The sequence below is a fragment of the Suncus etruscus genome, chromosome X, assembly GCF_024139225.1.
Source record: "Suncus etruscus isolate mSunEtr1 chromosome X, mSunEtr1.pri.cur, whole genome shotgun sequence".
Classification (NCBI taxonomy): domain Eukaryota; kingdom Metazoa; phylum Chordata; class Mammalia; order Eulipotyphla; family Soricidae; genus Suncus; species Suncus etruscus.
Genome location: NC_064868.1, coordinates 56,509,390 through 56,530,702, shown reverse-complemented (window position 1 = coordinate 56,530,702; position 21,313 = coordinate 56,509,390). Strand labels below are relative to the sequence as shown.

The 21,313-nt window shown below is 37.8% G+C and overlaps 1 protein-coding gene across 6 annotated transcripts in view; it reads right to left on the bottom strand.

Moving 5' to 3' along the window:
• HEPH (hephaestin) overlaps positions 1-21,313 on the bottom strand; it is a 209,663-nt gene that overhangs the window by 111,634 nt on the left and 76,716 nt on the right. For 4 of the 6 annotated variants that reach the window (XM_049767166.1, XM_049767170.1, XM_049767168.1 and 1 more), the window contains exon 10: positions 7,642-7,792. The exons of the other annotated variants lie outside the window; for them this stretch is intronic. In XM_049767166.1, coding sequence (XP_049623123.1) covers positions 7,642-7,792 — 151 coding nt within the window. The remainder of the gene's footprint in view (positions 1-7,641; positions 7,793-21,313) is intronic. 6 annotated transcript variants of the gene reach the window in all.

Genomic DNA, 21,313 nt, shown 5'->3' with positions numbered 1-21,313 from the left:
CCAACACTAATTGTTCTCATTCTTTGTGATGTGCGCCAATCTCTGTGGTGTGAAGTGGTATCTCATTGTTGTCTTGATTTGCATCTCCCTGATGATTAGTGACAAGGAGCATTTTTTCATGTGTCTTTTAGCCATTTGTATTTCTTTTTCTTAAAGTGTCTGTCATTTCTTCTCCCAATTTTTTGATGGGATTAGATGTATTTTCTTGTAAAGTTCTGTCAGTGCCCTGTATATTTTGTATATTAGCTCTTTATCTGAAGGGTGTAGGGTGAATGGTTTCTTCCACTCGATCAGTGACTCTTGTATCCTGGGCACTATTTCTTTTGAGGTGCAGAAGCTTCTCTGTTTAATGTATTCACATCTGTTGATCTCTGCTTCCACTTGTTTGGAAAGTGCAGTTTCCTCCTTGAAGATGCCTTTAGTCTCAATATCATGAAGTGTTTTACTGACGTGTTGTTCTATCTACCTTATGGTATCTGTTCTGATATCAAGGTCTTTAATCCATGTGGATTTTTACCTTCATACATAATATTAACTGGGGGTCTATGTTCGCTTTTTTTCAAGTGGCTAACCAGTTCTGCCAGCACCACTTGTTGAAGATATTTTCCCTGCTCCACTTAGGATTTCTTGCTCCTTTGTCAAAAATTAGGCAATTGTATGTCCAGGGGACAATGTCTGAGAACTCAAGCCTATTCCACTGATCTAAGGATCTGTCTTTATTCCAATACCATGCTGTTTTGATAACTATTGCTTTGTAGTACAGTTTAAAGTTGGGGAAAGTAATGCCTCCCATTTTTCTTTTCCCTAGGAGTGCTTTAGCTATTCGAGGATGTTTATTGTTCCAGATGAACTTCATACGTGTTTGATCCACTTCTTTGAAGAATGTCATGGGGATTTTAAGGGGATCTCATTAACTCTGTATAATGCTTTAGGGAGTATTGACATTTTAATGATGTTAATCCGCCAATCCATGAGAAATTATGTGTTTCCATTTCCGTGTGTCCTCTCTTATTTCTTGGAGCATGGCTTTATATATTTCTTGGTATAGGTCCTTCAAGTCTTTGGTCAAATTGACTCCAAGATATTTGAATTTGTGTGGCACTATTGTGAATGGGATTGCCTTCCTGACTTCCATCTCTTCCATATCATTATTGGTGTATAAAAAGGCCATTGATTTCTCTGTGATAATAGTGTAGCCTGCCACCTTGCTATATGACTCTATTGATTCTAGAAGCTTTTTGGTAGAGTATTTAGTGTATTTTTTATTTGAACACCTTGATTACATACATGATTGTGTTTGGGTTTCAGTCATGTAAAGAACACCACCCATCACCAGTTAAACATTCCCATCACCAATGTCCCAAATCTCCCTCCTCCCCACCTGACCCACGCCTGTACTCTAAACAGGCTCTCCATTTCCCTCATACATTTTCAATATTAGGACAGTTCAAAATGTAGTTATTTCTCTAACTAAACTCATCACTCTTTGTGGTGAGCTTCCTGAAGTGAGCTGGAACTTCTACCTCTTTCTCTTTTGTGTCTGAAAATTGTTATTGCAAGAATGTCTTTCATTTTTCTTAAAACCCATAGATGAGTGAGACCATTCTCCGTTTTTCTCTTTCTCTCTGACTTATTTCACTCAGCACAATAGATTTCGGGTACATCCATGTATAGGAAAATTTCATGACTTCATCTCTCCTGACAGCTGCATAATATTCCATTGTGTATATGGACCACAATTTCTTTAGCCATTCGTCTGTTGAAGGGCATCTGGGTTGTTTCCAGAGTCTTGCTATGGTAAATAGTGCTGCAATGAATATAGGTGTAAGAAAGGGGGTTTTGTATTGTATTTTTGTGTTCCTAGGGTATATTCCTAGGAGTGGTATAGCTGGATCGTATGGGAGCTCAATTTCCAGTTTTTGGAGGAATCTCCATATCGCTTTCCATAAAGGTTGAACTAGATAGCATTCCCACCAGCAGTGGATAAGCGTTCCTTTCTCTCCACATCCCCGCCAACACTGTTTGTTCTCATTCTTTGTGATGTGTGCCATTCTCTGTGGTGTGAGGTGGTATCTCATCGTTGTTTTGATTTGCATCTCCCTGATGATTAGTGATGTGGAGCATTTTTTCATGTGTCTTTTGGCCATTTGTATTTCTTCTTTGTCAAAGTGTCTGTTCATTTCTTCTCCCCATTTTTTGAAGGGATTAGATGTATTTTTCTTGTAAAGTTCTGTCAGTGCCTTGTATATTTTGGAGATTAACCCCTTATCTGATGGGTATTGAGTGAATAGTTTCTCCCATTCAGTGGGTGACTCTTGTATCCTGGGCACTATTTCCTTTGAGGTGCAGAAGCTTCTCAGCTTAATATATTCCCATCAGTTAATCTCTGCTTTCACTTGCTTGGAAAGTGCAGTTTTCTCCTTGAATATGCCTGTAATGTCCTGGAGTGTTTTGCCTATGTGTTGTTGTATATATCTTATGGTTTTGGGTCTGATATCGAGGTCTTTAATCCATTTGAATTTTACCTTCGTACATGATGTTAGCTGGGGATCTAATTTCAATTTTTTGCAAGTGGCTATTCAGTTGTGCCAACACCACTTGTTGAAGAGGCTTTCCCTATTCCATTTAGGATTTCCTGCTCCTTTATAAAAAATTAGGTGATTGTATGTCTGGGAAACTTTTTCTGAGTATTCAAGCTTATTCCACTGATCTGAGGGCCTGTCCTTATTCCAATACCATGCTGTTTTGATAACTATTGCTTTGTAGTACATTTTAAAGTTGGGGAAAGTAATTCCTCCCATATTCTTTTTCCCAATGATTGCTTTAGCTATTCTAGGGTGTTTATTGTTCCAAATGAATTTCAAAAGTGCCTGATCCACTTCTTTGCAAAATGTCATGGGTATCTTTAGATTGATAGCTTAAATCTCTATAATGCCTTGGGGAGTTTGCAATTTTGATGATGTTAATCCTGCCAATCCATGAGCAGGGTATGTGTTTCCATTTCCGTGTGTCCTCTCTTATTTCTTGGAGCAGAGTTTTATAGCTTTCTTTGTATAGTTCCTTCACATTTTTAGTCAAGTTGACTCCAAGATATTTGAATTTGTGTGGTACTGTTGTGAATGGGATTGCCTTCCTGACTTCCATCTCTTCCTTATCATTATTGGTGTATAAAAAGGCCATTGATTTTTGTGTGTTAATTTTGTAGCCTGCCACCTTGCTATATGACTCTATTGTTTCTAGAAGCTCTTTGGTAGAGTCTTTAGGGTTTTCTAAGTAGAGTATCATGTCGTCTGTAAACAATGAGAGCTTGACTTCTTTCTTTCCTATCTGGATTCACTAGATATCTTTTTCTAGCCTTTGTCGCTATAGCAAGAACTTCCAGTACTATGTTGAAGAGGAGTGGTGAGAGAGGACAGCCTTGTCTTGTACCAGAATTTAGAAGGAAATGCTTTTAGTTTTTCTCCATTCAGAATAATATTTGCCATTGGATTGTGGTAGATGGCTTCAACTAGATTGAGAAAGGTTCCTTCCATTCCCATCTTGCTGAGAGTTTTGATCAAGAATATGTGTTGGACCTGATCAAATGCTTTCTCTGCGTCTATTGATATGATCGTGTGATTTTTCTTGCTGTTGATGTTGTGTGTGATGTTGATAGATTTACGGATGTTAAACCATCATTGCATTCCTGGGATGAAACCTACTTGGTTGTAGTATATGGTCTTCTTGATGATGCATTGGACCCTATTTTCCAGGATTTTGTTTCAGCATTCATCAGGGATATTGGTCTGTAGTTTTCTTTTTTGGCAGCATCTCTGTCTGGTTTTGTTATCATGGTGATGTTGGCTTCATAAAAGCTGTTTGGGAGTGTTCTCGTTTTTTCAAATTTATGGAGGAGCTTGGCTAGAATTGGTAGTAGCTCCTCTTGAAAAATTTGAAAAAAAATTCATTAGGAAATCCATTTGGGCCTGAGCTTTTCTTTTTGGGCAGATGTTTGATTACAGTTTCAATGTCCTCTGTAGTGATGGGGGTGTTTAGATATGCTACATCCTCCTTACTTAAATGTGGAAGGTTATAAGTGTCCAAGAATTTTTCGATTTCTTCTAGGTTCTCATGTTTAGTAGCATAAAGTTTCTCAAAGTAGTCTCTGATTACCCTTTGGATCTCTGCAATATCTGCTGTTATCTCCCCTTTTCATTTCTAATATGGGTTATCAGATTTTCTCTCTCTATTTCGTTGTGAGTTTTGCCAATTGTCTATCAATCTTGTTTATTTTTTCAAAGAACCAACTTCTGCTTTCGTTGATCTTTCGGATTGTTTTTTGGTTTTCCACTTCATTGAGTTCTGCTTTCAGCTTTGTTATTTCCTTATGTCTCCCTATTTTTGGTTCCTTTTGTTGTTCATTTTCTAATTTTTTGAGCTGCGTCATTAAATTATTCAGGTATGCCCCTTCTTTCTTCCTGATGTGTGCTTGTAGAGCTATAAAATTTCCCTCAGGACCCCTTTTGCTGTATCCCATAGATTCTGGCAGTTTGTGTCTTCATTATCATTTGTTTCCAGAAAAGTTTGATTTCCTTTTTGATTTCATCTCTGACCCACTGGTTGTTCAGTAGCAGTGTGTTTAATTTCCAATTGTTAAAGTTTTTCTTCTGTGTGGCTTTGTAGTTCACATCTAATTTCAGAGCCTTGTGGTCAGCAAAGGTGTCCTGCAAGATTTCTATCCTCTTTATTTTATGGAGGTATGTTTTATGTGTCAGCATGTAGTCTATTCTGGAGAATGACCCATGTACATTGGAAAAGAATGTGTATCCAGGGATGGAGTGTCCTGTATATGTCTACTAATCCTCTTTCTTCCATAACTATTTTCAGGACTAGTATGTTTTTGTTGGGTTTCTATCTGCTTGACCTATCAAGTGTTGATAGGGCCATGTTGAGATCTCCCACAATTATTGTGTTATTATTTATTTCTTCTTTCAGATTTCAGTAATTGTATTAGATAATTTGCTGGTCTCTCATTGGGTGCATATATGTTTAATAGTCTGATTACTTCCTGTTGCGCATATCCCTTGATTAGTTCATAGTGTCTATCTTTGTCTCTTACCACTTTTCTGAGTATAAAGTTGGTGTCATCAGATATTACTATGGCCACCCAGCTCTTTTGAGGGTGTTGTTTGCTTGATGATTTCCTCCAGCCTTTGATTTTGAGTCTATGTTTTTTCTGACTATTCAGATGTGTTTCCTGTAGGCAGAAGAAGGTTGGATTTATCTTTTTTACCCATTTTGCCACTCTGTGTCTTTTAATTGGTGAATTTAGTCCATTGACATTGAGGGAGATGATTGTCATATGGTTTAATGCCATCTTTGTAGATAAGTTTGCTGTGTTTGTTGGTCTCTCTTGTCTTAGAGTAGACCTGCTAGTTTTTTCTTTAAGGCTGGTTTTTCGTCTGTGAAGTTTCTGAGCTGTTGTTTTTCCATGAAGTTATGTATTCTTCCTTCAAACCTGAACTTGAGTTGTCTGGATTCAGTATTCTCGGTGAGGCATTTATTTCATTCAGTCTTGTCACAATATCCCACCATTGTCTTCTGGCCTTGAGACCTTCTTGTGACATGTCTGCGGTAAGTCTTAGGGATGCTCCTTTGAATGTAATTTCCGTTTTTGATCTTGCTGCTTTCAGTATTCTATCTCTATGGGATTTGTCATTGTAACGAGGATGTGTCTTGGGGTGTTTTTCTTTGAGTCTCTTTTAGTTGGTACTCTTCGGGCATGCAGGATTTGATTGCATGTAGTCTTTAACTCTGGGAGTATCTCTTTGCTGATATCTTTGATAGTTGATTCTTCATGGAGATCTCTTTCCTAGGTTTCTGGGACTCCAATGATTTTTATGTTATTTCTGTTGATTTTATTAAAGACTTCTATTTTCATCTGTTCGCATTTTTGAGTACTTTTTCCATTGCCTGTTTGTCTTAAGTTTCTTTTCCAATTTCTTCTGTTTTGTTATGTGTTTCTGCATCACATCTTCCAGTACTCCGATTTTCTCCTCAGCTGATGATATCCTGTTGGCTATGCTATCCATTGAGGTTTTCAGTTGAGCAACCATGTTTTTCAGATCTGTTATTTCTGTTTGGAGTTTTCTGATTTCTGTTTTTGTGTTCTGTTCAGATCGATCTATGATTTTTTTTTTGAGTTCTACGAACATCTTCCATATTTCTATTCTAAACTCCTTATCTGAGAGGTTAATCAGGTGGTTGGAATTTATTAGGTCATCCGAGCTTTCGTCTTCATTCTCTGTGGATAGTGTTTGCCTGGGAGGTTTCCCCATTGTCATGCTTGTAATGTAGTTTTTCCTGAGTGTTCTGGTGGGGTTCATTTGTTAGAATGTGTGAGCGGCCACGACGTGAAGCAGCCTCACTCTTCTACTGCCTGTAGTTGACAGTCTTCAGAGTGAACAAAGGCACAGCAGGGCAGAGCATCCACAGGCCAGAGACCTCAGCTTATTGGACAGCGACCCCTGTAGCCAGAATGTACTTACTGGGCAGCTTCAAAATGCAGTTTTTTGGGGAGTGCGCTCATTAGGCCTCTGAGGAAACCTTCAGGGATTCAGAAACACAGGCAGACAGGCACAGAAGAAGTTTCCCTTGAAGTCCTCAGAGTAAACAAAGGCACAGCAGGGCGGAGCCTCCACAGACCAGAGACCTCCACTATTAACTCCTATTCATCTTCTACTGCTTATAATTTTTTTAATCTTTAAGACCTAGCTCAAATACTTCCTGCTTTTAGTAATCCTTTTATTATAATTTTCTCATTGTTTCACTCTTCCTCTGTAATCTATATATTAAAATTTGATTCATATAATGTAGCTATTAATTATATTTCCTGGATAATTATCCCATTTAATGATTATTATCTATTTTATCATATTGTAAAATACTAAAATTCCCTATAGACAGGTACCAAATATTTCAAACATACTCTTACACAATAATTAGGTAGTTCACTAGTGAAGTTACTTACTGTTCATTTATTAGTTTATTGGATACAGAGGTAAACATGATACTGGACTTTAATAAGAATATAGACAAGCCAAAGACATGCTGTTTAAAACTGAGAGATATATGAAACTGATATTAAAATTTTCCTATAAATTCTATAGTAGTTCAGAAAGTATATCATCTTGAATTTAGATAATAAAAATGGAGACAGGAAGACATAGCTTGAACAAATATATCATGAGGCATATTTCAAGTGAGGATATATAACTGAAAAGTTATGAACTCATGATAGTATAAGTTACACCAATGTAGAAATAAATATAACTATTAGTTTAGAAAAGGGTTGTTGATAAATGGTAATAAATAATAAGATATAAAATAAATTATTGAAATTATTCTATACAATTTACTCTTATCACTGTTTCTTTAGTGGATTCAAAATATGAAATTCTCATTTCAATTTGTCCAGTGTTTCCTACACTGTGCAACATAAGTCATGTTGCAAGAAACAGCTACTTGTAAGATTTTATTTTTTAGGTTTAATTATTCAATCTATTTACTTCACTGGTCAGAGCTGACCAGTGGTCATTTGTTAAGTTTAGCTTTTACTTAGGACATTTCAGTTGTAAATCAGAATAAAAGCATTTCCCATACCATGCATCCGGTTGGAATCTTGGAATGCCTTGATATCCTCTGAAAGTAGATGATCATTCAGCATAGACACTACTTGATTGGTATTGCTGTACCAGCTATTGTTTTCATCCAGAACAGAAAATAGTAGAAAAAATTCTTTATCCACTCCTATCTATAGGTGCATGAAAAAATAACACAAGTTACTAAAACAACAACTTTAGAAGTGTGAATTGGGCAAGAATCACTACTCTCCATTTCTTCCTATTTATATTCCCAGAGGGGGAGCAAAGCTCAAATATTGTTTGAAAATCTGTAGTTCTTGCTAGGTAATTTTACCTCACATAATATCAAATTTCAGGTCAGTGGAGTTAGTGAACATAATTAGAAGAATGGATGTAAGAAACATATGTAACAGGTGAGGAAAAACAGAAGACAAATATAAAGATCAAATGGTAAAGAATGTTAAGTCAATAAACTGAGGCGGAAAGACAGCAAAAATTAGCATCTTTTGAGACTTAATGTGTTTTGTTAACAACCAGGCTAGTGTGCTCCAAAGAATAGAGAAACATCAGACTAATCAGATTTGTCTTTCAACCACCCTGAATGTGCTACCAATCTACATAGTTTAAGTAAACTGAGACCTTAGACAGCAGCAAAAACTGGGTACTCTTTGATTCAGAAGCTCAATTTTTGCAGGAGTTCAGTATATGTCAAATGAAAGAGATGCACCAAGACAAGAGGAGGGATTTTATAGAAAGGCTGGCTGAGCTGAATTTAGCCAGACAGTCCTGAAGAACTGAAACTGACGACAAAGTGGCAGCAGAGTCTCATTTACTACGCTAATTTACCGTTTTGCACCCACGTTATTTTGCAACCAAGAAGATTGTATGGCCACTCAACTTCACTATGTAACTCTGCATTTCTTCCACTCCATGAGCCACAGAACAACATATACTAAATATCAACAGACAGCAAAATTGATAATGAGATAACAAAGCAAAACCATACAATACTTAGTGATATAACCTTTCTGATAAGGACTTTAGAGAGAAAATGCCGGTGATGTTCAAGGAACTCAAAGAAGTGATGGAATGGACAACCAATAAGACTCAAGGGTGGGGGATATATGCTGGCATCTTCCAAGAGAACTGACACAGCTTGATGCAAAAATTTACAGGGGACTGAGCCAACATCCTGGTGACAGCAGCAGCAGTGGCCACAGCATTGACACCAGAAGACATGTCGGTGTCCGATGTCAATGGATACAACTCGCGGGGAAAACCCACATGAATGGAACTTAATTCCCAGCAACAGCAGCAGCAGTGTTGGTCATGGCTCCGGTGCCCTGAAAACACATCTGCACCTGCCTATGAATGGACACAGCTCAATCAAATGGCAAAACGGTTATGACAGCTCCACTCCACTCTTCTCCAATCTGTGGTACAATCTCCTCCTAGTAAATGAACCCCAGCAAGGGACATAGAAAACACCACACTGCAACCGTGACTATGGGGAGAAAAGAAGGCCTCCACCATGCTTAGAGAAAGAAGATGGTAACTCTGATGACCCGAAAATTTTAACCACCTATTTAGCCTCTGAGATAAGAATTTAGAGAGGAAATAATAAGAATATTCATAGAAATAAAAAGGCATGGAAAAAACTGACATTTAAAAAAAAAAGAATCAAGAGAATAAGAGAGTAGAAATAAAAAAAACTTCAAATTGAAAAAACAGAACTGAAAAACTTAGTAGGCAAAATACAAACATCACTGGGAAGCTTCTTTAACAGATAAACAGTGGCTGATATAAAAAGTGAGATGAAAGATGAGATGTATAACAATTCCATATTTATCCAACATGAATACATGAGGTTGTATAAAGAGCCTTATAACGAATGCTCAGGCAACAGGAAAACTCCTCAATGAATGTGAAGAGAAAAAAAATTAAAACTCCTCAACAAATGTGAAGAGAAAAAAAATTAAGTTTTTAATAAGCTCAACAGAAACAACATAAAAATCATTGCAGACCAAGAGAAACAGTGGGGAAAAAACACACATGATACATCAATAATTTAAGACAGCATTGCAGAGAAACTCCCAAAGCTAAATGGTGCAAGCAACCAAATCGTCCATGCCCAAAGAGTACCAGCTAAAAGAGATCCAAAGAAAAGCACCAGAAGACATCCTAGTCACAGTGACAAGAAAGGAAAATTTTAAGCAGTAAGAATAAAAAATAAATTACAATTAAAGAAGTATCCTTAAGATTTACAGCATATCTGTTTCAATAAACCCTCAAGGCTGGAAGTTAGTTGTGGGATAGTGACAAATCTCAACAAAATTCATGCATCACCAAGAATACTTCAAGTAGCCAAACATGCATTTAGGTATGAAGGAAGGATACACAGCTTCATGAATAAACAAAAGCTCAGAAACTTAACAAACTCAATCCCAGACTTAATGGAAAAACTGAAAGTCATACTTTAAGACAAGACAACTTAATAAACACACAAAATTTTTATTAGGAGATGACACTGAATCCCTTTCCAATTTTCTCTCTCAAAGTCAATGGACTAAATCCACCAGCTATGAGACACAGAATGAAAAAACCGATAAAAATGTGAATCTAATGTTTTTCTTCTACAATAAGCATATCTGTATAATAAGAACAAATATATTCTCAAAGTCAAATGTGGAAAAATAATCATTCAAGCAACAATAACCTTTAAAAAGGCTGTAGTGTGGGGCAGGAGTGGTGGTGCAAAAGGTAAGGCATGTGCCTTGTTTGTGGCTAACCTGCGATGGACCTCGGTTCAATCCCCCAGCACCCCACATGGTCTCTCATGCCAGGAGCGATTTCTGAGCACATAGCCTGCAGTAACCCTTGAGCTTCACCAGGTGTGGCCAAAAAAAAAGGCTCTAGTGGCCATACTAATATTATACGACAGATTTTAGGTGTAAAACTGTTTTAATGAACAAACCTGATCATTTCTTAATAAGCATGTATATATAAAACATAAAAAATCAAATTTCTAAACATATATGTACACAAATGAGGGATCAGAAAAATATTTTTAAAAAACGATGACAAATTTAAAGGAAGACATTAATAGTAACACAATAATATTGGAAGATTTCAACATGACCCTGTCCTTGATAAGTCAACCAGGATGAAAACTAACAAGAATAAAGTAGCTCAGACAGGAAAAAAGGAAAGAAATTGGCCTAGTAACTATATAGAGAGCTCTCTATCCACATAAAACTAGATGCATATTCTTCTCCAATACACATAGTCATTCTCCATAATAGACGACATGCTGGCCTACGAAACACAGCTACATAGATTAAAGAAGACAAAAGTTGTACAAACTACCTTATCATAACATAATGCATTGAAATTAGAAGTAAATAATGACAGAGGAAAATTTCAACACCTAGAAATTAAACAGCTCATTACTAAATAATGATTGGGTGAGAGAGGAAATCAAAAGATTCCTGGAAACAAATATGAACTAAGACACAAATTATGAGAATTTGTGGGACAGCTAAAATGAACTAAGAGGATAAATTATAACTTTGCAAGCACTCATCAAAAAAGAAGGGCATACATGAAAAACTTCATGGTACAGTTTATAGGGGCCCACAAGGTGGCGCTAAAGGTAAGGTGTCTGCCTTGAAAGCGCTAGCCAAGGAAGGACCGTGATTCGATCCCCGGGCATCCCATATGGTTTCCCCAGGCCAGGGGCAATTTCTGAGCGCTTAGCCAGGAGTAACCCTTGAGTATCAAACGGGTGTGGCCCCCCAAAAATGGTACAGTTTATAAAATTGGAAAGTGAAAAACAAAATGAACCAAAAATTGGTAGACAGAAGGAAAATATAAATCTGAGAGCAGATATTTATAAACTGCAAATCCAAAAATCAATGCAGGATATCAATGAAAGAAGAGTTGGTTTTCTGTAAAATAAACAAGATTGATGAATCACTAGCAAACCTCAGAAAGGAAGAGAAATTTGGGGCCGGGAAGGTGGCGCTAGAGGTAAGGTGTCTGCCTTGCAAGTGCTAGCGTAGGACCGCGGTTCGATCCCCCCGTGTCCCATAGAGACCCCCAAGCCAGGAGCAATTTCTGAGCGCATAGCCAGGAGTAACCCCTGAGCGTCAAACGGGTGTGGCCCAAAAACAACAACCAAAAAAAAAAAAAAAGAAAGGAAGAGAAATTTAATAAATAGAATTAGAAATGAAAAGGGAGAGATTATTATTGATACTACAGTAATCAAAGGATATTCAGAGACTACTTTGAGAAACGTTGCCATAGAACATGAGAACCTGGAAGAAATTGATAACTTATTGGACTCATAACCTATCAGGATTAAAAATGATGATCTAACATTTCTATATTGACCCGTCACTATTGAGGAATACAAAATGATAATCAAAAGCCTTCCCAAAAATAAAAGCCCAGGCACAGATGGATTCACTAATGAATTTTTCCAATCTTTTCAAGAGAACCTTCCACCAATCATTTTCAGGTACTTACAAGAAATCAAAGAAACAGAAACACTGACAAAAAGTTTTTATGAAGCTAATATTAACCTGATACCAAACATATCCAGAGATGCCACAAAAAAGAGAACTAAGGACTAATATTCCTGATAAACACAGACTCAATGATCCTCAATAGAATCTTAGAAAAGAGGATGCAATGCCTTATAAAGAAGGTCAAACACCATGATCAAGTAGGATTCATTCTAGACATGCAAGGATGTTTTAACATATGCATGTCAATAAATGTAATAAACCACATCAACAAAACTAAAAATAAAATCCAAATTATTATATTAATAGAAGCAGAGAACTCATAATCCAATATCCACTTATGATAAAAACTATCAAAAAGATGGAAATGGAAGGCAATTTTTATATAGTTAAGGACATTTACAACAAGCCCATGAATATTATATTCAATGGAGAAAAACTAAGAGCCTTTCATTTAAAATCTGACACAAGATAAGGTTGCTACCTATCACCATTCCTATTCAATATATTACTGGAAGTACTTGTCATAGCAAATAAGCCAAAATAATCAATAAATCCGGATAGGAAATGAAGATCAAATTCTCACTGTTTGCAGATGGCATGATAATATATTTAGAAATTCTAAAGACTCTACTAAAAAGCCTCAAAAAGAAATTGATTTATAAGGCAAAATGGAAGGCTAAAAATTAACATACTACAGTCAATGACTATCTTATACATAAATAAATACAGAGGCTCTGTTTTCTTTCTGGCTGCAAACATCTCCTAACCAATAAACTCCATCACAATATATAGAAAACACCATACTACTGACATGACAATGGGGAAACAATGCAGGCCAACACCATGCACAGAGAATTAAGGTGGCAGCTGTGGTGACCCAAAAAGTGTCATCTATATATTTAGTCTCTCATAAAGGAATTTAGAGAAGACATATGGAGGATCCTCATAGAAATTAAAGCAAATGCATTGACCTGAACAAAACTCAAATAAGAATCAAGAAGATATAAAGATAGAAATTAGAAAGCTATAAACAGAAATAACATGACGAAAAACTCAGTAGATGAAATTAAAATCTTTAGCAGAGTAAGAGCAGCTGAGGACTGAATCAGTGAGCTAGAAGATGAGATGCAGAAAAACTCCATACAAGAGAAGAGATTGGAAAAGAGCCTTATAGCAAATGATCAGACAATAGAATATATCCTTAAAGAGTGTGAAGAGAGGAAAATAGAAGTCTTTGACAAACTCAATGGAAACAACATAAGAATAATAGGAGTCCCAGAACTCTAGGAAGAAAATACCCAGGAAAAATCACCAGTCAAGGACATCATTGTAGAGGAAATCCCAGAACTAAGTACTGCATGCAACTGAATCCTACATGCTCGAATACCAGCTAAAAGAGACCTGAAGAAAAGTACCCCAAGACATTCTAGACACAATAACGAATCAAATAGTTCAGGATAGAATACTGAAATCAGCAATATCAAAAAGGAAAATTACATTCAAAAGATTCTCCTGAATATTTACAGCAGACCTGTCACAAGAAACCCTAAAGGTCAGAAGGCAATGGTGGGATATAGTGACGAAAATCAACGAAATGAAGGCATTGCCTAGAATCCTGCAACCAGCCAGACTCACTTTTAGGTTTAAAGGAAGTACACATAACTTCACTGATAAACAACAGCTTAGAAACATTACAGATTATAAACTAGCCTTACAAAGCAAACTGAAAGATGTACTTTATGACAAGATAGAACAAAAGACACATAAAATGCCTATATAAAGATGACAGTAAACACCATGTCACTTATTTCTCTCAATGTCAATGGACAAATTGCACAAGATAAGAGATACAGAGTAGAAAAATGGATGAAAAATCAGAATCCAATGTTCTGCTGACTACAAAAAACAAAATTAAATAGAACAAACAGACTCAGAATTAAAGTTGGAGGACAAACATCTAAGGAAAGAACTCCTTTAAAAAGCTGGAGTGAGGGCCCGGAGAGATAGCACAGCGGTGTTTGCCTTGCAAGCAGCCAATCCAGGACCAAAGGTGGTTGGTTCAAATCCCGGTGTCCCATATGGTCCCCCGTGCCTGCCAGGAGCAATTTCAGAGCAGACAGCCAGGAGTAACCCCTGAGCATCACCGGGTGTGGCCTAAAAAAAAAAAAAAAAAAAAGCTGGAGTGAGAAAAACCAGCTAAGCTTTGCAGAAGCCAGGTCCCCTGTTTGTGACACCAGGCTGGGAAAATCCACGAAATTACGCCTGCCCAGTGGGGCCCGACTGTGAAAAACTGTGAGTGCTGCCTCTGTGTATCTGTCTACTGTCCTCTTGCATGACCCTCTTGGGAGTGAGCCTAAAAGAGACTCCAGAAAACTCGCTCGCCCAAAGGCCATTTTCAGGGCGGGACTCCAGAACATAAAAACAGGCTAAGCTTTGCAGAAGCCGGGTCCCCTGTTTGTGACATCACGCTGGGAAAATCCACGAAACTACGCCTGCCCAGTGGGGCACGACTGTGAAAAACTGTGAGTGCTGCCTCTGTGTATCTGTCTACTGTCCTCTTGTGTGAACCTCTTGGGAGTGGAGCGAAAAGAGGCTCCAGAAAACTCGCTCTCCCAGAGGCCATTTTCAGGGCGGGACTCCAGAACATAAAAACCTGCTAAGCTTTGCAGAAGCTGGGTCCCCTATTTGTGACATCAGGCTGGGAAAATCCACAAAACTATGCCTGCCCAGTGGGGCCCAACTGTGAAAAACTGTGAGTGCTGCCTCTGTGTATCTGTCTACTGTCCTCTTGCGTGAACCTCTTGGGAGTGGGCCAAAAAGAGGCTCCAGCAGAGAAAGGCCGCTTCATTTCCCTATGTGGCCATGCACTCTTTCTAAAAAAAGAACACCATTGCAACAAGAAGAAAAAATCACACAAAGAACTGTGCTGGATCACAGAAACAAGCATTTCTCTCTGGACTGTTTTCTCTGTTGCATGCTCGGGCCTAAGATTTGATCCAGTTTGAGGCTTCATCCACTGAGGACTCCCCTCCCTTAGAGGCAAGTCGGCCCATCCAGAAAGGGCGGAGCCAGAGGAGTGTGCTGCCTGCATCATATAGCCAAGGAACACCACCAAAACACCTAGAAAAACCCACAATACAAGTTGGCAATGGGGAAACAATGCAGGCCAGCATCAGACATAGAGAATGAAGATGACAATTCTGATGACCAGATAATGTCCAACCAACTAATTAACCTCTCAGATAAGGACTTTAAACTAGCAATATGGAAGATCCTCAACAAACTCAAAGAAACCATGGATCAAGATGAACAGAACACTAATAAGAACCAAGAAAATATGAAGACAGAAATCACAAAACTCCAAATTAAAATGACATGTCAACTAACAGGTCTGAAAAAGTCAGTAAACGAAGTGAATGACAAAATGGATAAGCTCTGGGACAGGGTATCAGAAGCTGAGAATAGACTTGGTGCTGTGGAAGATGAGATAAATAACAATTCCATACAGCAGGAGAGATTGGAAAAAAAAACTTAAAGCTAATGAACAGACAATGGAAAAATTAGTCAAATACGAACAGATGAAAATAAAAGTCTATGATAAGATCAACAAAAACAACTTAAGAATCATTGGAGTCCCAGAGACACATGAAGAAAATTTCCAGGAAGAATCAATGGTCAAGAATATCATTAAAGAGAAACTTCCAGAGCTCAAGAATATATGTGATCAAATCCTGCATGCTCGAAGAGTACCAACCAAAAGAGACCCCAGAAAAATCACCCCAAGACACATCTGAGTCACAATGACAAATCCCACAGATAAAGAGAGAATTCTGTAAATAGCAAGATCAAAAGGGGAAATTACGTTCAAGCAAGCATCCTTGAGATTTACAGAAGACCTGTCACCAGAAACACTCAATGCCAGAAAGTAGTGGTGGGATATTGTGACAAGACTGAATGAAATGAATGCTTCACCTAGAATACTGTACACAGCAAAACTCACTTTCCGGCTTGACAGAAGAATACATAGTTTCACAGACAAAAAACAGCTCAGAAACTTTACAGACTCAAAACCAGTTTTAAGAGAAAAACTGAAGACCTAATTTAAGACAAGACTAACCAAAAGACACACCAAATTTTGATATGAAGATGGCATTAAATCCCAGGACAATTCTTTCTCTCAACGTCAATGGACTAAATGCACCAGTCAAGAGACACAAAGTGGCGAAATGGATCAAAAAACGCAATCCAACCTTCTGCTGCCTAAAAGAAACGCACCTGAATAGTCAGAACAAACATAGACTCAAAATAAAAGGCTGGAAAAAATTATCCTAGCAAACAACACCCATAAAAAAGCTGGAGTGGCCATACTAATATCAGATAATGCAAACTTTATACTCAGGAAGGTTGTAAGGAACGAAGATGGACATTTTATATTAATAAAGGGGTATGTAGAGCAGGAAGAAATAACTCTCCTAAACATATATGCACCGAATGAGGGGCCAGCAAAATATTTAATACAACTGTTGACAAATCTGAAAAATAATATCAACTACAAGACAATAATTGTGGGGGACCTCAACACAGCTTTGTCAACACTGGATAGGACAACCAGACTTAAACTAAACAAGAATATACTAGACCTGAGGAGAGAAATGGAAGAAAGAGGCCTAGTGGATATATATAGGACACTCCATCCCCAGAAACCTGGGTACACATTCTTCTCTAATGTACATGGGACATTCTCCAGGATAGACTACATACTGGCACATAAAACATACCTCCATAATATCAAGAGAATGAAAATTTTGCAGACTACCTTCGCTCTGAAATTATTTCTGATTCCAAAGGGACTCAGAAGAAAAACTTTAACACCTAGAAGTTAAACAGCCTCATGCTCAATAACCAGTGGTTCTGAGATAAAATCAAGGAGGAAATCAAAAAGTTCCTAGAAACAAATGACAATAAAGACACAAACTATCAGAACTTATGGAACACTGCAAAAGCAGTACTGAGAGGAAAATTTATAGCTTTGCAAGCACACATCAGGAAGGAAGAAGGAGCTTACCTGAGTAGCTTAATGACACAGCTAATAGAACTAGAAAGTGCTCAACAAAAGGACCCAAAATTAGAAAGACAGAAGGAGATAACAAAGCTGAGAGAAGAAATCAACGAAGTGGAAACCCAAAAAACAATCTGAAAGATCAACAAAAGCAGAAGTTGGTTCTTTGAAAAAATGAACAAGATTGATAGACCACTGGAAAACCTAAAAAAGAAAGAAAGATAGAAAAACTTGATAACTCGTATTAGGAATGAAAAAGGACAGATCACTACTGATATGACAGAGATTCAAAGGGTAATCAGAAACTACTTTGAGAGACTCTATGCCACTAAAAATGAGAACCGGAAAGAAATGGATAAATTCTTCGACTCTTATAGTCTTCCACGGTTGAAGGAAGAGGATGTAGCATATCTAAACACCCCCATCACCATTGATGAAATTAAAATGGTAATCAAGTGTCTGCCGAAAAACAAAAGCCCAGGCCCAGATGGATTCACTAATGAATTCTTTCAAACTTTCCAAGAGGAACTACTACCAATCCTGGCAAGACTGTTTCATGAAATTGAACAAACAGAAACACTTACAAACAGCTTCTATGAAGCCAACACCACCTTGATACAAAAACCAGACACAGATGCTACAAAAAAAAAAGTTACAGACCTATATCGCTGATGAATGCAGATGCAAAGATCCTCAACAAAATCCAGGCAAATAGGATTCAATGCCTCATTAAGAAGATCATCCACTGGGCCAGGCGGTGGCGCTAAAGGTAAGGTGCCTGCCTTGCCTGCGCTAGCCTTGGACGGACTGCGGTTCGATCCCCCGGTGTCCCATATGGTCCCCCAAGCCAGGAGCGACTTCTGAGCACATAGCCAGGAGTAACCCCTGAGCGTTACCGGGTGTGGCCCAAAAACCAAAAAAAAAAAAAAAAAAAAAAAAGATCATCCACTACAATCAAGTAGGTTTTATCCCAGGAATGCAAGGATGATTTAACATCCGTAAATCTATCAACATAATACACAACATCAATAACAAGAAAAATAAAAACCACATGATCATATGAATAGTTGCAGAGAAAGCATTTGATAAGGTCCAACACCATTCTTGATCAAAACTCTCAGCAAGATGGGAATGGAAGTAACCTTTCCCAATATAGTTAAGGCCATCTACCACAAGCCTGTGGCAAATATTATCCTCAAAGGAGAAAAACTAAAAGCCTTCCCTCTAAATTCTGGCACAAGACAAGACTGTCCTCCCTCATCACTCCTATTCAACATAGCAGTGGAAGTACTTGCTATAGCGATTAGGCAAGAAAAAATATCAAGGGAATCCAGATAGGAAAGGAAGAAGTCAAGCTCTCACTGTTTGCAGATGACATGATACTCTACTTAGCAAACCCTAAAGACTCTACCAAAAAGCTTCTAGAAACAATAGAGTCATATAGCAAGGTGGGAGGCTACAAAATTAACACACAAAAATCAATGGCCTTTTTATACACCAATAATGATAAGGAAGAGATGGAAGTCAGGAAGACAATCCCATTCACAAGAGTGCCACACAAACTCAAATATATTGGAGTCAACTTGACTAAAAATGTGAAGGACCTATACAAAGAAAGCTATAAAACTCTGCTCCAAGAAATAAGAGAGGACACAAGGAAATGGAAACACATACCCTGCTCATGGATTGGCAGGATTAACATCATCAAAATGGCAATACTCCCCAAGGCATTATACAGATTTAATGCTATCCCTCTAAAGATACCGATGACATTCTGCAAAGAAGTGGATCAGGCACTTTTGAAATTCATTTGGAACAATAAGCACCCTAGAATAGCTTAAGCAATCATTGGGAAAAAGAATATGGGAGGAATTACTTTCCCCAACTTTAAAATGTACTACAAAGCAATAGTTATCAAAACAGCATGGTATTGGAATAAGGACAGGCCCTCATATCAGTGCAATAGGCTAAAATACTCAGAAAATGTTACCCAGACATACAATCACCTAATTTTTGATAAAGGAGCAGGAAATCCTAAATGGAACAGGGAAAGCCTCTTCAACAAGTGGTGTTGGCACAACTGAATAGCCACTTGCAAAAAATTGAAATTAGATCCCCAGCTAACATCATGTACGAAGGTAAAATCCAAATGGATTAAAGACCTCGATATCAGACCCAAAACCATAAGATATATACAACAACACATAGGCAAAACACTCCAGGACATTACAGGCATATTCAAGGAGGAAACTGCACTCTCCAAGCAAGTGAAAGCAGAGATTAACAGATGGGAATATATTAAGCTGAGAAGCTTCTGCACCTCAAAGGAAATAGTGCCCAGGATACAAGAGCCACCCACTGAGTGGGAGAAACTATTCACTCAATACCCATCAGATAAGGGGCTAATCTCCAAAATATACAAGGCACTGACAGAACTTTACAAGAAAAATACATCTAATCCCTTCAAAAAATGGGGAGAAGAAATGAACAGACACTTTGACAAACAAGAAATACAAATGGCCAAAAGACACATGAAAAAATGCTCCACATCACTAATAATCAGAGAGATGCAAATCAAAACAACGATGAGATACCACCTCACACCACAGAGAATGGCACACATCACAAAGAATGAGAACAAACAGTGTTGGCGGGGATGTGGAGAGAAAGGAACTCTTATCCACTGCTGTTGGGAGTGCCATCTAGTTCAATCTTTATGGAAAGCGATATGGAGATTTCTCCAAAAACTGGAAATTGAGCTCCCATACGATCCAGCTATACCACTCCTAGCAATATACCCTAGGAACACAAAAATACAATACAAAAACCCTTTCCTTACACCTATATTCATTGCAGCACTTTTTACCATAGCAAGACTCTGGAAACAACCCAGATGCCCTTCAACAGACGAATGGCTAAAGAAATTGTGGTCCATATACACAATGGAATATTATGCAGCTGTCAGGAGAGATGAAGTCATGAAATTTTCCTATACATGGATGTACACGGAATCTATTATGCTGAGTGAAATAAGTCAGAGAGAAAGAGAAAAACGCAGAATGGTCTCACTCATCTATGGGTTTTAAGAAAAATGAAAGACATTCTTGCAATAACAATTTTCAGACACAAAAGAGAAAAGAGCTAGAAGTTCCAGCTTACCTCAGGAAGCTCACCACAAAGAGTGATGAGTTTAGTTAGAGAAATAACTACATTTTGAACTGCCCTAATACTAGAATGTATGAGGAAAATGGAGAGCCTGTTTAGAGTACAGGAGGGGGTCGGGTGGGGAGGAGGGAGACTTGGGACATTGGTGATGGGAATGTTGCACTGGTGATGGGTGGTGTTCTTTACATGACTGAAACCCAAACATAATCATGTATGTAATCAAGATGTTTAAATAAAAAAAAGCTGGAGAACCATATTAGTATTAACTGACAAAATTTCTGAGCAGCAAATTTATTAGAAACAAAGATGGACATTTCATAATAATCAAAGGATATGAATAAGAGTAAAAAAGCACAACCCTAAAATATATCTGTCAATGAGGGACCAGAAAATATTTAATAGAATTGTTGTAGGCAGCAGAAGGTTGGATTGAGTTTTTTGATCCATTTAGCCACTCTGTGTCTCTTGACTGGTGCATTTAGTCCATTGATATTGAGAGAAAGAATTGTCCTGGGATTTAATGCCATCTTTATATCAAAATTTGGTGTGTCTTTTGGTTAGTCTTGTCTTAAATTAGGTCTTTCAGTTTTTCTCTTAAGACTGGTTTTGAGTCTGTAAAGTTTCTGAGCTGTTTTTTGTCTGTGAAACCATATATTCTTCCGTCAAACCGGAAAGTGTGTTTTGCTGGGTACAGTATTCTAGGTGAAGCATTCATTTCATTCAGTCTTGTCACAATATCCCACCACTGCTTTCTGGCATTGAGTGTTTCTGGTGACAGGTCTGCTGTAAATCTCAAGGATGCTTGCTTGAATATAATTTCCTTTTTTATCTTGCTGTTTTCAGAATTCTGTCTCTATCTGTGGGATTTGTCATTGTGACTAGGATGTGTCTTGGGGTGGTTTTTCTGGGGTCTCTTTTGGTTGGTACTCTTCGAGCAT